Source organism: Furipterus horrens, unplaced genomic scaffold (genome assembly GCF_987537825.1).
Source record: "Furipterus horrens unplaced genomic scaffold, mFurHor1.1.pri manual_scaffold_3, whole genome shotgun sequence".
In the NCBI taxonomy this organism is placed as follows: Eukaryota; Metazoa; Chordata; class Mammalia; order Chiroptera; family Furipteridae; genus Furipterus; species Furipterus horrens.
Window position 1 is genome coordinate 129,577,201 of NW_028327173.1, and position 17,759 is coordinate 129,594,959.

The 17,759-nt window shown below is 34.6% G+C and overlaps 1 protein-coding gene across 1 annotated transcript in view; it reads right to left on the minus strand.

Annotated features, from left to right (window-relative positions):
- The window catches only part of G2E3 (G2/M-phase specific E3 ubiquitin protein ligase), a 61,802-nt gene that overhangs the window by 27,470 nt on the left and 16,573 nt on the right, over positions 1-17,759 (minus strand). The window contains exons 3-4 of the mRNA XM_090270170.1: positions 6,928-6,968; positions 1,349-1,446 (exon numbers count right to left, since the gene is read on the minus strand). Of these exons, the coding sequence (XP_090126296.1) occupies positions 1,349-1,446; positions 6,928-6,964 (135 nt within the window). The 5' untranslated portion in view covers positions 6,965-6,968. The remainder of the gene's footprint in view (positions 1-1,348; positions 1,447-6,927; positions 6,969-17,759) is intronic.

The following is a 17,759-nucleotide window of genomic DNA, read 5'->3' on the forward strand; positions in this document are numbered from 1 at the left end:
TTCTACTACATAAAAAGTCGAACAGTCCCAGCTGGTGTGGCTCAGTTGCTTGGGCATCGTCCTGCAAACTGAAAGGTCACCAATTTGATTCTCAGCCTGGGCACATGCCTGAGTTGCAGGTTCAGTCCCCTGGGCCATGTACAGAAGGCAACCAATCGATGTTTCTCTCTCACATTGATGTTTCTCACCTTCTCTTTCTTCCTGCCTACCCCCCTCTCGAAAATCAAATATAAAGTAAAATATTTTTTAAAAACTGAAATACTCTTAGAAAAATGAAAACGTTTTCTTGCGCCATGCAAAATATAATACACCCTAATTTACAAACAAATTTGGAATGCCAACTTCAAGTTCCCTTGAGTCTTGAAGTAATTAGTCTCTTAGGCCACTCTACAAGTCTATTTAACCCATAGGGTAACTGAGACACAAAACTGTAGTCTTAAGAGAGCCAACAAGGAATATGTTAGATGTTTTCTCAAGGAAGCAACTAAAGAGTTTTAGCATGGATACTGTGGTGGGCATAAAAATATGTCCACAAATTTGTTGATACTCCTTCCTTTAAGATGTGAAGTATCAACCTATTCCTCTTCCCCTTGAGTGTGGGCTACTTAATGACTTTGCTTCTAACAAAGAGCATAATGCAAAGTGACAGTGGTATGTGACTGTGAAGATTAGGTTGTATGATTCTATCTTGGTGTATCTATCCCCTCTTTCTTTTTCATCACTTGCCCTGGGGGAAGCCAGAGTCCATGCTACTATGGACAGTCCTGCAGAGGCACCCAGAAAGTAAGAACTTAAGACACAAATTCAGTGAGAGGAGAAGTAGGTGGAGAGAAGGGGGAACAAATTAAAAACGGATTTTCAGTATAAAATCACGTTTTTTTCTTTTGAGTGACCCCCCATAAATTAACCTATTTCCTTTTCTGCAAATACTTATTACCTATAGTCAGAATTTTCCTTTCCAGAGTCTCTGTGAAATAAAATGCTTTTCTTCTACTGCCTGAACCTACAAACAAGTCTTTTATGAGATTTATCACTAGCAACAATGAAAACAAGAGAAAGTGGTAAAAGGAACAATTCCCTTAGAGACCGAACTATTTTCTCCTTTTTTCAATTAGGCCCTAAAGGGTTAGATAAAAATAAACAGGTAATGATGACAGTTCTTTATATGTTCCAAGTAATTTCAGAATCTTAGAATTTGACAAATGAAAACCTTATTTTTACATATAGGTGAAATGAAACCTAGAGACATTAAATTATTTATCCAATTCTCAGAAACGATTCATAGTATATAATTCTCTTCTTTAGAAGAATATCAAATTTCTAAGATTTAATTATAAATTATACTCACCAAGCAATAATAATGTACAGTGAGATTCCATTTCTCATTAGTTTTCTTTTCTCCATATTTATTAGGACAGTCGTCACTTTTTCGACAGAAAACACAAGCTAACAGTAAAAAAGTAAACAGATACAAAAACATTTTTTAAATTAAAAAAAAATCTATGGAATTAGTGCTTTCCTCAATTGATGTGTTCAATTCTCTCCGTATGAGCAAATCACATTATCGGTAACTTAAAATTTTCTACATCTACTTCTAAAATAATGTGACTTCACACTTTTTACTCATTAATTTTTAATGAGTTCCAGTGTATAGTTAAAATGGCAACTTGCATGGTTACACACTAAAAACAATGGACTAGGAGTCTTTAAAACTCCATTAAAGCAACAACCAAGAGGCAAAAACTGTCAGAATCAATTTCAGAAACTTTGAAATCTAATTAAAAACTTACAACAATCAGAAAAATGCTAAATAAAGAAACAAGTTGCTATATTTTGATGAGAGCTTTGTGGAATTTTAACTTACCCACCAATCACCCCCTGATCTCCAACTGGGCAATGGCCTTACGTACAATGGTCCATGTTCCTGGTGTCGATTGTCTAAGAGGAGGTAATATGGACTTTGTTCTCAAAGAAATGTGACTGTTCTGACCTGTGTGGTGGCTGAGGGATGCTCTCACATGCTTGCCCTCGTTTTGCTTACCTCAGAACTTTCTCAAGGCTGGAGTCTGACCGTCTGTCAAAAGCACTTAAGACAAATATACTAGCTGCAGCAGCTTGAAGCAAAGGCTAACAGAGGGCAAGCAGGTGACAAGAGTAAAAGCAGATTGGTGGTTCCCAGGGGCTGGGTACGGGGGAAATAAGAAGTGACTACCTAATGGGAACAGTTTCCTTTAACGGTGATGAAAATGTTTTGGAACTAGTGGTTGTACACAATTATAAATGTACTAAATGCCACCAAATTATACACTTCAAAACAGATACAATGGTGAATTTTATATAATGTGCATTTTACAACAATAATAATGTTAGAAAAAAGTTGGAGAAGCTTGTTCTAAATCAGAGCTACAGTAGTCCCTCTCTATATCGCGGTTCACTTATCGCGGCCTCACTGTATCACGGGATTTAAAAAAATATTATATTTAATTATTTATTGCAGATTTTTCACTATATCGCAGGATTTTGCGGTACTGTATACGTATGTTGTTAAAGTTATGTAGGTTTAAGAGTGTAGAATATGTTTAAGAACATAAATAGTGTTTATAGAAGTGTGGAAAAGGTTAATCAGGGAGTGGGAAAAGTTAATAAGGGATTGGGAATGGTTTATAAGTGTGTGGGAAGGGTTTATAAAGCCTTAAAATATATATAAATACTAAAATAAATGTAAGGTTCCTACTCAGCAGATTTACACCTATCGCTGGGGGGTCTAGAACGTAATACCCGCGATAAGTGAGGGAATACTCTATTTTAACGTGTGCTGGTCTGCTCACTCATGTGCATTGTTTCTCGTTCCTGAGGAGGTCTGGACAGAAACTGAAGGTCTCAGAAGGGCCATCCTGAACCTTCCATGTCTGCCATGACTAGCTTATGCTTGAAGGAACTTCATCACTCTCCAAGCCACATGCAGAAGAGCCTTAGGCACACCCAATTTGCTGATGGAAGTATGCAAATAATGCTTCACAGCCATGAACTACCACTGTAATCAATAACATGGATGAATCTCATGAACATAACAATAAGCAAAAGAAGATTTAAGGTCAGATATTACTCTTGTGGAACAGCATGAGGACAACAATAACAGGGACAACTTTTGGGTGCTGTTTCTATTCTACTTCTTATTCTGGATGGTGATCACACAGGACATCCCTAATTACTACCGTGAGGAGTTTGTAATTAATTTGGGGAGCAAATAGGAGTCAGTGAAGACTTCTGACTTGGCAGTGATGTGACCAAAGATGGGTTCAGAGAAAACAGTCCTGGAAATATGAGCCTAAGCATTGTGTTAAAGAAAGGAGAAAGCCCACAGGAATCTAGAGCAACTGAGACAAAAGAGAACCATGAGTGGCTAAAAAAGAATGAAAGAGGAGTTATGTAATTGTAAGATGCTGCTGCTGCCAAGCCCTTTTTATCAATGTGTCTTGATTGAACAGTCTTATCCAAATTTCCAAGTATCTCACTGAAAATATCTCAAAATAAGGTAAAATTGTTCTGTGACATTATCGGAAATAAGAGTGAGCCAAATCTAACTATGTCCATGTGATGTCTTATAATCTTTCATATGAATGACTTTGGAAAAAATAGCTCAAGTTGATAATTTTATCATTAGACTACATTTCTCAAATGTAAATGAAATATGATTTTTTAATATAATGAGATACCAAACACCTATCTGCAATGATGGGTGGAAAAAAAATTGAGGGTTTACTATTCTCAGCAAGCTACTTATAGCTTACCAGATTACAGGCAATTCAGAGAAGCTCCCAAATCCAACATTGATATTTCCACCATTACATACATTGAAACCACCATGACAATGCTGTCATTCTCCTTTGTGAGGCCAAGGCAAGATGGCAGGCTCTAAATAATTCAGAAGCTTCCAACATTCCTGCTCATATCCCTTTTAAAAAATGATGAAGTACCTCTTTTACAGTCCACAGTGAATCTGATCATTGCTTTCAGAAGGAGCTCTCGACGCAAGCTGCAGGTTCTGCAGGGCACCCATGACAAGAACAGACTGCCACTGCATATGGGTGAGTACAGCATCCAGAGAGCCTCCCAGATGCATTTCCACAAGGCTGAAAGGATCCACACCACCTTTAAATCCTGCCTCTATCTCTTACTCACCAATTAGCATGTCCCTCAACCACTTCATTCCTTTCCTATAAAGTCAGATTAGTTAGTATTTTACACAAGTCAACAGTGCTCTCAGAGAAATGTTCAATTCCTTTCTTTACCTCTGAATACAGATCCCAGTCTAAGCAGACTGAAAGCAGAATAGTAAATATAACCAAATATAACCAAAATGTAAATTAGCACTAGCCCTCAATTACTGGGCCACACAGATGCACACTGACATTTCTGGTTTCCCTGAGCATAGGACGAGAGAAGATTTAGGAAGGAAGATGATGTAGTGGGAAGAAATGGGCACTGCCCAAGCATAAGGTGTCCCCCTCATTTCCTCTCTTGTCTTTGTCTGGACCCTCCATAGGCTTTCAACTTTCAAGATGAATTCTTCAAAGATTTCTTCAAAGATTGTCTTAACCCAAACATCTCATACTGCTTCTTTAATTCAAACAATTCTAAGAGCAAAATCCTCCTCCATGAGATTTTTTATAGTGTTGCTTGGTTTTAGCGCCTTTATTGTGTATGCATGACTTACTTTCTCTACCATAAGGTTAAAAATGTGTACGATCTCTTTGTTACCATCTACATTTCTTCCAGTGGACAGTACTGGGAACAGAACAGGTTTTTAATAAATATTAGTGAGATCAATAAAAACAAAATAATAAAAATAATATTAAAAATGCAATTGTAGAATCAGGGAGATGTGAGTTAAGACTCAGCTCTACACTCTCACTGTGTAACCTTGGACAGGTCACATAAATACTTTACGGCTGTTTCCTTCTCTTAAAAATGAAGACAACAGTACCTCCCTCATACTGTGTCTTAATGAGAATTAAATGGGATAGTATACGGTAATATAATTGAAAGAGTGTGGCACATAGGTAGAACTAAGTGTTAGTAGTATAATTATCAGTCCTTTCTATCTTGTGATGTTTGTGTGCACAAAAAGTTTCTAATAACATACTAAGTTAAAAATGAGAAAATCACTAGCTGAAGCAAAAAGACTGAGGATCTCAAGGTGGCAGATCAATACAAGATGGAAGCAGCCTGAATCTCTAAATGACTGCATGGAACAGAAACTCCCTATCTGTCCCATCTCCCCTAAGTAATCCACACTGGACTGTAACATGAGCACATAATAAACTTTTATTGTATTAAACTATTAAGACTTTGGGGTTTACCTGTAACAGCAGGTAGTCTTACTTTAATTGAGGATGGATGTTATGTGTTAAAAAGGTGTTATATGTTTAACAAGCTAGTCACTAAATAGACTGCAGGACTAGAAACAAACATCATGAACTAAAATTTAACACTGTGATATACACCCCCTATATTTACCCTCCTCACTCCAGTTTAATAAGATAAGCCATAACTGAAAGTCTCTTCCTCCAATCTTATGAGTTCAGCTCCCCTGCCTTCCCCATATAAAGGAACTGACCACATTAACTCCAGCAAATTGCCATTGTTTATTGGACATCTTATACCAGTAGCTCCCACCTTAAAGTCTTCATCCCCAGTGCCTATACTTTTATGTTAAGTGTGCATGCAGTTATCAAGAGAAAGAGGAATACAAGGAATTAGCTGAGACTACAGAAGAGGAATCCTCATGATGTATGCGTGAATGAGCGTGCACTTGCTATAGACTGTGAGTCTGTGGCATTTCATTTGTTCCTCTCCTCCCTTCACCCAGTAAGAGGACCCTGAATGTAGGACAGACCAGGTTTCAGGCACACATTTATAATTAGATTAGTTTTGTTTTTATTTGTACTTGGTTTTTGTTTTTTTAATTTTAATGTTTAAAATTCAGTAAAATTGTTCTGACCCTATTATATTTAAGATCACCTTCTACTATATCAAATGATACTCAGTACATTATAATAATGAAATAAACATTTCATCTATTTATATATATATATATATATAAAACTGAGTCAATCTTAGCAAAAATATTAAGTATCAGAATAGGTAGTATTTGTATTTGGCAAATACATGAAGATAGGCCATGAATTACTAAGTTTCAGAACTGTTAACATAGTCAATAGGAGTCTGTAGGTAAAAACAAGAAAGCAGAGGAAGGTTTAAGAACACAAATTTCCTTATCCAACGTGATGTGGAGTTAACAGATATTCTCTACAAGTGATAGGAAAGTCTAGTTTCAAGTGTAATATGTACTTCAATTTGAGAGGGAATCAAAAAATCTAAAAAAGGGTAGACGAAGGGAGAAGTGGTGGCAGGAGACTATAAAGTAACGGTTGCAGTTTCTCATTTTCTATGGTAGCAAATCAATAAACACTGTTTCAATTCAATATATAAGTGAAGAAAACAACTAAAAACAAAGGTCTATATCTATTTGAGGAGACTGTTGTGACCACTCAGAGGTAACTTTTCCTATTCATGTTAACCTTTTATGTTGTTTAAATCGTTCTCACTGGCATTTTATTTTGTAAGAAAAATTATTTTTAAATAAAAAATACCATTTTACTCAGATACAAACTATACCTGGTAAATACATGGAAAATACAAATAAAATATGGTAATTTGTCTTCATATAGCAGATTTTTATTGAAATGAACACACACGATATTGTTCTTGAGTATACGAATATATGAAATAAGCATGGATCAGGGAATTAATTTCTCTTGTTTGAGTAGCATTCTAAAAAGATTTATTATAATAAAAAAGCAAGAGTAAAATATCTCAATATTTTAAATTATATTTGAAAATATTTTAAATACAGTTACTTACCGGGAGTCTGTGAGTCACCAGGTTTATTTTCATTCATTTTACTAGGAAACATAAAAAATACAATACAGCCATCTTAGAAGTCTCAAATTATCCATCTTAATTAAATTTAGTCAGTGCAGATTTCAAATAAGTTGCATATCATTTTGTACTCTAGTGCATGACTTCCTCACCTTTGATAAAATAAAACAAATAGTTCTCTATAAGGGTAGTAAAGTCTGTGGACATTGTTAATATTGGAGGAAATGAGTCCTGGCCAGGTAGTTCAGTTGGTTAGAGCCAAGGTTGTGGATTCGATCCCCAGTCAGGGTATATATAAGAATCAACCAATGAATACATAAATAAGAGGAACAACAAATTGATGTTTCTCTCTTCCTTCCTCCTTTTCTAAAATCAACAAATAATTTTTTTTAATTGGAAGGAATATTTTTAGTTGTCAAAAGATTAAGATGACTACTTGTATTTAGTGGAAAGAGGCCAAGATTTTAAGACACCCTGCAATGCACCCAACAGACCTACACAACAAAAAACAGGGTAGATGAGCAATTTTCAATGTTTTTCATTTTAGGGTACACATAAACTACTAAAATCCTGCAGCACAACAAAAAATATACTTTTTGCCGATCTGACAAAAAAAAAAAAAGGTATAATTTTGATTAATTCACACCAGACAGCTATTGTTGTGTTGGCTGTTATTTTTTTTATTTGACAGTCTAAGGAAAATTGCTTAGTGCCTCTGACTAAATAAATAGTCAGGTATTACATGTTTTTAAAATTCTTTCAGCACACTAGTGCACCCCAGCACCCCAGCTGAAGACTGCTGGTCTAGACTTTTTAATTCCCAACTGGACATTCAAGTACACAAAACAAAACACAACTATTTATAATTACAGTAACCTAGAATCTAAGCCCATTTTACACAGTCTTTTTTCCACTGATAATTTAGGACAAAATTAATATTTCCAAACTACAACTCCTATGCAAAGTCAAGGAAACTGGTATTTTATTTTTGTTCATAACTTTACCAAGACTTGTTAATTGTTTTGGAAAAAACCACATCATCAACAGTAATGCCATTCATATTTAAGTAGCCTACAAAACAATCATTCATCAGGCTATATTTGTGGCTGTTATATTTGCAGGTATTTTATATAGAGTTGCAGCATATAACTGACATACACATTCTAATTCTGGTACAGTGTTCAACTATTTACATATGGAAAAGACATTAATCTGTCTGTCTCCTCATGCCTCACTAGGTAACAAATAAAATTGTTTATATTTATTACTGAAATACAAATTTTCTACCTGTTCCCTAGTGCCAAAAGATCAAAGAGAGAAAGAATATCTTAATACCAAAGTTTCACTTTTCAAAGGATATATGAACAGCCTACTTAAAATGTTATGAGATTCAAGTATACATATGTGTTGGCTCTTAGAATTTAAGTAGAAATAATAAACATAATGATGCTCTTAGAATTTAAGTAAAAATAATAAACATAATGATGCTACTAGGTAAATATAGTATCACCTTACAGCTGCAAAACCAATGCTCAGAGAGATCACAGAGCTTGGAAGTGGCAATAGACTAACCTATAACTGAGTGTGCCACTTGACATGAAAATAATAAAAGAGCACAATAAATATCAATAGTAATACAAAAGGAAGGACAAAAACCACAAAGATTACTATCAAATTTTGTAAATGCTTTCTTACAATTTAGAATTTATATTTCATACCAATTTTAAGAAATTTCTGGTTTTCTCATATATCACTTCAGTGTTTTCATAAAAAGTCATAACCCAAATCTTTTGAATCATTCTGACTCCAAGTTTCTTTATGTTCTGGTTCTTCCTTACAAAATCATCTGTGTCATCGTGATTAATGTTTAAAAGAATCCATAAAACAAAGAAAGAGTCCCACATTAAGCAGGCTTTGCAATTAAGTGGGTCTAACCTACTTTTCCCATTCCCACAACCACTATGTAGTGTTAAAGGAATACTCCTCAGTGTTCCCTGGGTATTTTTTCTTTTTCAGGGGCATTTATTATACTCTATACAGGCATATAACAACACTTAAGAAGTTTATACATATTCAGATAATTACTGTAGACTGCACTACTTGGCCAAAACTGGTTGAGAATCACAAACTGTTTTTTAAATTTTATTAAATATATTGGGTAACATCGGTTAATAAGATTATATGTTTCAAGTATTGGGTTGGCCAAAAGTTTTGATTTTTTGTAAGATGGCTCTAGTAGCGCTTAGTTGTCTTTAACTTCATTTGAAACAATTTTGTCAAGACTGTTTTGTGACAGCTGTCATATCAGTGTGCATTTAAAAAAAACATCAAAACTGGTGAATTTTTATGAAAATACACAACATATTTGGCATATTATGCTTTACTATTTCAAGAAAGGTAAAAATGCAACTGAAACACAAAAAATGATTTGCACAATATATGGAGAAGGTGCTGTGACTGACTGAACATGTCAAAAGTGGTTTGCAAAGCTTCGTGCTAGAGATTTTTCGTGCTCCATGGTCAGGTAGACCAGTTGAAGTTGATAGCAATCAAATCGAGACATTAATTGAGAACAATCGATGTATACTACATGGGAAAGAGCCGATGTTCTCAAAATATCCAAATCAATAGTTATTGGTGAAAATGAAAAATGTGTATCTTAATTTAAAGAAAAACTAAACGGACTTTTTAGCCAACCCAATATATAATTCTATAATATATTATCTACCAACTGCATTGTGTGTTCACCACCCTCAGTCATGTCTCCTTCTGTTGCCATATTCAGAGTGGGGCAAAAGGAGGTTTACACTTGAGAGTATGCAAAACACAGTTTATTCTTGCATTATTATTTTTTAATTATTACATGATTTTCCGTAAAATTAACTGTAAAGCTACCTTTGCCATACCCTGTGTATTTGACCCCATTTACCCTTTCTACCTCCCCCCAAACAGCTTGTTTTTAAACATGCTAAAAGGTGTATAGGGGTGGGGCGTCTATGTTAAAAATGATGAACTATAATAAATAGGGAGATAAAATGCCCTTTTTTATAATTCAACAACTGATAATAATACAGCATATCATAAACCCATTCTTGCCTAAAAATTTACTGCAGGAAATTCCATAAACATGTAACAGTATTTCAATTAGAATAAATACAAAAATTTTAACTTATAATTTTAATTTTTTAATAATTTATTTGTTTGTTTTGTTTTATTTTTTATTTATTTTTAGAGAGGGGGAAAGGAGAAAGAGAGGGAGCGAAACGTCACTGTGCGGTTGCCTCTCACTTGCGTTCCCAACTGGGGACCTGACGTGCAACCTAGTCATGTGCCCTGACTGGGAATTGAACCAGCGACAAAAATTTTAACTTATAAATGATGTTTAGTCAGTTCCCAAAAAGAGATTTATATTTGATATCCAATATCTCCATCTTATAAGTCCTTACCTTCGCCTCTTTGTGGGTGAATTGCATCTATCGTTTACTTTTAGATTTATTGTAATTCATTGTAATGATTTAGGTCCACAATACAGGTAACTTTAAAATATTTTAAAATCTCTCAATGGCATTAATACAAAAAATCATATTACTTTACATTATGTTTATACCAATTTTGTTAATTCCTCAGCTACACTGCTAAATTCCCTGAGGGCAATATCCCCATATAGTTCAGCACAGTGCTAATAAGTATTTGCTGAATGTGACTGATAATTATAATACAGATATTGATATAAATAGGCAAGATTCTAAATTTTCATTGTAAAGAAATCATTATATTTTCTGCTATTCTTAAAAATTCCATTAATGGAACAAGCCCAGAAACAGATCAACACTTTTCTAGTGATATAATTTTCAACAAAGGTACAAAAACAATTTAATGGGAAAAAGAAGTCTTTTCAACAAATGTTGCAGAAAAAACTGCATATTCATATGGAAGGCAAATGAATCTGGATCCATACTTCATATCATAAATAAAAATAAATTTCAAGTGGATCATAAATGTAACTGTAAAAACTAAACCTACAAAAGTGTGGTTCAGTTGGCTGGGCATTGTCCCGCAAAGTAAAAAGTCACTGGTTAGATTTCCAGTTGTGAAATTTCTATATCAAATGTTAGGTGTTTGGGTCAGGATATGTGCCTGGGTTGCGGGTTCAGTCACCATTCGAGGTGTATGCAAGAGGCAACCCAACAATACTTTTCTCTTGCATCGATATTTACCTCCCTCCCTTCCCCTTTCTCTAAAAATAATTAAATAAAATATTGGGAAAAAATGTAATACATTATACGTCATCAAAATAAAAGTTTCTGCTCATCAAAAGATACCAGTAAGAAAGTGAGTATCTGTGCCACAGACTGGGAGAAAATATCTGAACAAGATGTGTCTGACAAAGACTTGTACTCAAAAAACAAAGAACTCCTATAACTCAACAATATAAAACCAACAGTCCAATAAAGAGATGGACAAAAGACATGAACCGACACTTCATGTAGGAATATATATGAATAGCCAATAAACACATGAAAATATGTTCAATGCCTTTGGTAACCAGAATAATAAAATTAAAGCTACTATGAAAGACCACATGCTATCCACAAAAATGGCTAAGATTAAAAGACTACCAACACCAAACACTGGAAAGGATATGAAGCAACAGGGAAACTGCCATTAATTATTGATAGGAATATAAAATGGAATCAATTTGAAAAGTCTCAGCAGTATCTTAAAAGTTAAACATATATCCAAACACCTAACCTTTGGTATAGAAATTTCACAACTAGGTATTTATGCAAGAGAAATAAAAACATATACAGACAGGAAACTTTATACAAGAATATTCATTAGCAGCTTTCCTCATTATACTCCAAAACTGGAAATCCATAAAACCAGCAACAAGAAAATAGATATAAATTGCATTATATTGATAAAATGCAATACTACCTAGCAATAAAAGGTAAGAAGTGTCGCAAGATGCAACAAAAGAGTTGACTCTCACAGATATGCTGAGTGAAAGAAACAACATATTAGTGTTCAGATACAGATTATTCCATTCACATAAAGTTCTAGACAGGCAAAACCAATCTATTATGGAAAACATCAGAACAATGCTTGTCTCTCAGGTGGGGAAATGACTGGAAAGCAATAAAAGGAAAATTTCTGAAATATCATACTTTTGCTAGGAGGATCTAAGTGACCACATTTCCAAGAGAGATATCAGAGCTACAAATTCAAGTTTTCTGAACCCAATATTCTTCCTTGCTCATAATTTTGTAATTTTCAAGGAAAAGACGCCACAGGTCCACTTAGTAGTCCAGACCTGATGTTGACTCCTTTACACATAGCCCAGGCTTTGCTTTGACCTTATGATAATGAAGTTTCACCTAAATACCACCAAAATTGGATTCACCCAAGTCCTATAAGAAATCTATTTTACCCTTTGGTGAGAAGCCCTGTGGCTGCAATCTCTCTCATTTCAATGAGTTAATCCCAAATTAGAAGTTCTAAAGACATCATATAATTCATATTTTTGACCACGTCACATTAGCTTTCTTTCTAATCCCTAGTACCTGAAATAAAAACCTTTGTTTCTAAATCTTGTATGATGACAATTTTATTTCAAACAAATACCTCCAAAACAAAACATCAGCAAAAACAGGACTATTCACATACTTTTTTGGATTTTTGTCATTTGTTTTCCTTCCAGCATATAAATTTTAAGATGCCTAAGTAGTATGAGAAAACAATGTTATTTAAATATATATAGCTCAATAACCACCCAAGAATTAAGAACAGATTTGGCCTTAGAAATAATATCACTGTTTCCTCCTTTCTTGAGAAATCATTAATAATTTGAGGAAGCAATCTAGACAGACACTGTCTAGTGGTATTATTGTAAGTGACTGAAGTAAACATAATATACCAATCAGATATTAATTATAGAATAAGCTGTACTAACAAACTCATATAAGATTCATGTATTAGAAGTTTTCTTTTAAGTATTTTATAGACATCAGCAATTGCAGCTCCTGCTTAACCAAGGAATGACCCTGACCACAAGAAATTGGGCAAATGTCAGCGACTCATATCAGAACCAGCAGAAACACTGCCTGCACGTCCTATTCCCAGATATCAGCAGTGAAACTGCAGATGGAGCAATGAAACTTCATAATGACACAGGCAGGAGATAAGACTGAAACCATCCAGGAGCAAAGCTGAGAAACTGCACATAGCCAGAAATTCCTTAGCTCCCCTACTCCCACAGTTCCTCTGAGATGCTATGATGGGCTCTGAGACAAGAATCCCTCATCTTCCCGGCTGCCAGCACATGAATAAAACCACTGTCCTTTACATCAGCACCTGCATCTGGAATACTGGCTTTCAAAATGGTGGGCAGCTGGAGCTGCATTTGGCAACCGTGATGGGGCTAAGTGAACTCAGATACAGCCAGGAGTGCCTGGGGTGGAGTCCCAGCACCTTGTGCCAGCTGACACCATTGCAGAGATGCAGTTTTCCAGCAGCTGCCAAGAGTTCTTTATCTTGGGGATTCTCCGTGCTTTCCCTCTCAAGGCATCAGCCACCTTGAAATGTTTTATTGGTGAAAGGAAACAGATTACTGGTGGGCTGTCAAGCCCAAACTGGGTAAAGTCACTGGTGTGCACAACCAGGAGCCCTCAACTGTACTATCTGGGTTCTTTGAACTATCTGGGATTCCACAGGAATCAACAGGTGCCACATGGCCATAGGCACGGCTCAGTGACTAAGAAAAATCCCATTTATCTGGTGTGGCATTCAGGGTGTGCTTTTGGTGTTCTGTTTATGGATTTCTGGGTTTTGAATAATTGTCATTTCAAAGCTCTCATCTGTACTGTTTGGGAGCTCTGTGAGCGCTCTTGTCTGTCTGAAGTGACACTTTGGCTACAGTTGTCCTCTATTGGCTTTCTTATATTTTAAGGACTTGGCTTGCTCTTTGCTGTTTTGTTCACACAAGGAATCCTCTGTCTTTGTCATCTGGACGTTGTGTCATTTAAAATGTGAAGGTCATTTGCACTAATGTCCTAGTCTCTCCTATTAGAGAATTTAGTTTGAGAGTATTCGTTTGAGGTTTGTGTCTTTGCTTTAGGTATTGTTTTGGTTGTTTTGAAATGGGTGGCTCAATCTTAATCCCATCAGAGAATTCATTAGGTTGCATTTTAATTGACTGGTTAATTTATAACTGTAAGTCAATGACTAATTAGAATTGTTTTGCCAAAGGTCTACTAAATGGGATAAGATCTCTTATGTGCAAGCTTTCATGTTGTTACACCATAAGGGTTCTACTCAGAATGAATTTAAATTGATAGTTCAATTGGTGGGGGAGATATCACTCTGCTCCCAGACTGTAAACTCAGAGGAAAAAAAACTGAGATATCTTTAAAAAAAATTTTTTAAACGTATTTTTAGAGAGAGGAGAAGGGAAGCAGAGAGAAGTAAATACTTATCTGTGAGAGAAACTGGGGACCTGGCCTGCAACCCAGGCATGTGCTCTGACCGGTAATTGAACCAGTAACTTTTCCACTTGCAGGACGATTCCCAACTGAGTCACACAAATCAGGGGAGTGGAGATAAATCTTTTAAACACTCTGAATCCTCCTCCTGGAGGTACAGTAGCTATGGAGAAATTAATCCCACCCCAAATCCTGGGGAAATAGCAGGGGTGACTGCCCTACCTTAATATGAAGGAAAAAAAACTCAAGCAGCTAAAACCAGCCAATCCTGATATCTCCCCTACCTGTCCTCCAGCTTCCTTAAAGTTGTCAAGGACAAAAAAAGTCTTGTCTTCTCTACAATTATTAATAACACCATGTGTATGTATGGTAAAACAAATAAGAACTACCTCAAATTATTTTTTAGGATGATGTGGTCTGGAAAAATATTTGATATTAAACCTGGCTTAAATTTAATTCATATATTTTAAAGTTATTAACATGATATGTATGTTTGTTTTGCCTGGGTTTGCAGTAGTAAATTTATTTTATCTTTGTTACAGAATTTGTCAAGAAAATGGCTTGGGTAATAATCGACTTTAAAACCTTATAAAGTTGTTAAGAACTAATAAGTAGATGTAACTAAAATAAAAAGGGTTTGATAAAGCTTTTCAAAATCCCTAAACATAATTTTTCAAAGTCCTTGGTGACGTGGAACTTTGGAGTTTTGCTGGGCACTAAATGATAAAAATGATTAAATATATATTTTGAAAAAACAGGTTACTAAAATATTAATTGATCTGAGTTTGCCTTATTTGGCTTCTTATTGAGGAGAAGCTAGAAAACGAATTTGGATCTGTTAATGAACATATTTTATACATTATTAGAAGTACGTCTCTTGACAATGTGTTTATCAATGGACAGAACCTGTTTCTAGAAGTTATGAAATGTATTCATAAAAATATCAATCTAAAGAATGCTAATTACTTTTAGTTGTCACTAAAAATCAAGGTTTCTAAGAATTAAGAATTCTAATTGGAAAGAAATTGTATGGTTTGGTAATAGAAGGTATAAAATATGAAAACATTTGTTAAAACCCTTGCTAAAGAAAAAGAAAAAATAACTTGTTCTAAAGTTGGTAAATTCTGAATGAGTTGAGAAGAAACAAACTAAAAGGAACTATGTATATTGCAGAAAGATTGTTTATATTACAGTCTGTTCAAATGGAAGGTTTATGAAGAGATCATGTGAAGAAATTATATAGGTAAGCTGAATAATAAACTTAGTAAGGCAAATGAATCTAAATATCAAAAGTAAGCTATGTAAACAAGGAACAGATTAACAGTTACTGGTGGGGGGAGGGAAGGGGGTAAGTAGGGGAAGGGTTTAGTAAAGGAACTAGTATAAATAACACATGGGCATGTACAATGAGGTGGGGATTCACTGTGGGAGAAGGGGTGGGCTGGGTGGGGGGAGCAATGGGGGAAAAAGTGGGACAACTGTAATAGAAAAACAAATAAAAAAAATTTTTTTAAAGTAAGCTAATACAGAATTTGTTTGATTCTTCTTCAGTCTGTTAAAAGGGAAAAAGAGTTTTCTGTATTTGCCTCAACAGCAAAGATTCTATTTTTTTTTAAAGTTATGTTATATTGTGTTAATTACATACTTGATCACCTAAAAACCCATTTTCTTTATTGTAAGAACTAAAGTTTTGGTAACATGTAATTATGTTTGATACCTTTATTGTCACTTTGGGTAAATAATTTAATATTGTTTCACAATGATATATATCCTTTTGGTCAAATATGTTTGATAACCTTCCCAGGGTTTAAATTTTAAGTGACTTAAAATTGGCTTTGGGTCATTACAATGGGTCCCTGGAACGCTGCAGGGATTTGTTCTTTCTCCTTATAAAAATGAAATCTTGACACAATTAGGCTTATTTGAAATGCTGGAAGTACACGGGAAGCTCTGTCATATAAAGAAACAAATAATAACTATGTTCTATTTATATACACATATTTTTATCATTAAAATGGATGTTCTAGATATTATATAAAAAACTCCAAGAGTCTACAAAGTTCTAATATGCTCTTATTTGTAATTTTAATTATCATAAAATGTTACAGGTAAGCAAATTCCTTTGTCCACTGCATTATAATCAGATCTATAACATGCAATTTAAGGGTTTTGGGGTTTTTTTTGTTTGTTTGTTTGTTTTTATTTTTGGTCATTTAGAGACAGTCATCATTTTACCCTGATGTATTTACCAATATGTTACATCTTCAGAAATATCCATGGAAAGGACTCTGACTTATTCTAAATTACATATTTCTGAGAATAAATTTTCAAATATTTTTGATCATATTTAGAAAAAGACAACTAAAACTCTACAGATAATTGGATCTACAAGAATCCTGGAAAATAATCAGAATAAACAAATACTGATTATGGGACAGAATGAACTGAAGATGATTGCAGTTTTTGTAACTTTTTATTGAAAATATTGCTAATTTTTAATCTTTTTGTTTTTCAGACATAAAGAAACATTTTTTTTTTCTTAAAGCAGTTTGGTAAACTGTACTTTCAAAAGCAATATTGAGACATTTATATTTTTCTCCATACCTAATCCCTCAGAAATTTGTAAAATCTTAATGAGCGAGAATTTTTATTTCAATGGCAATATGTCTGCTTAAATCCAACAGGACACAGAAAGCCAGTTTCCAAATGTGGTTTTATTAATCAAGACTTTGACTGGAATGTCACATCTGAGAGACATGCCTAGACTCTGGATGTCACCAGAAAACTTTAAGGAATGAAGATTGACTTTGAAACTGAAAAACACCCCTTGGAGAAATGGCCTGGTATTCTGCTTACTTATAAGGTTCATGACTTTCTTTCAAGGTAAAGAGTGAAGGTTGCTTCCTGAGAGATGGCAAAGAAGACCCTCAAGACATTTTGGGGAACCTTGAAAACTTGAGGAACTCACCCAGAGTTATAGGTATTGCAGGCAAAGACTGATGTGGCAAGTGGGTGGCTTGGCTAAAACTCAAACTGGAAAGATTGCAGCAAAGCACACTTAAGAAACCCTATAAAATCATCTGCTATTCCTGTTGTGTTTATGCAAATAATTAGTCCAAACTGAAATTGGGCTTAATGTAATAAATGGATTGGTCTTGATTTGGCTCCTTGACAAAAACAAGTGTGATTTTAGGGAGAGAAATTATGTTTCAATAGACTCTATAATGCACAGTTATGGACATTAAACTAGTTCAGTTAACTGTTTTTAAAATTTTATTTTTCACTTATGTACAGACAAGAGTGGAAAATGGATGACAGACCAGGTGCTGAAGG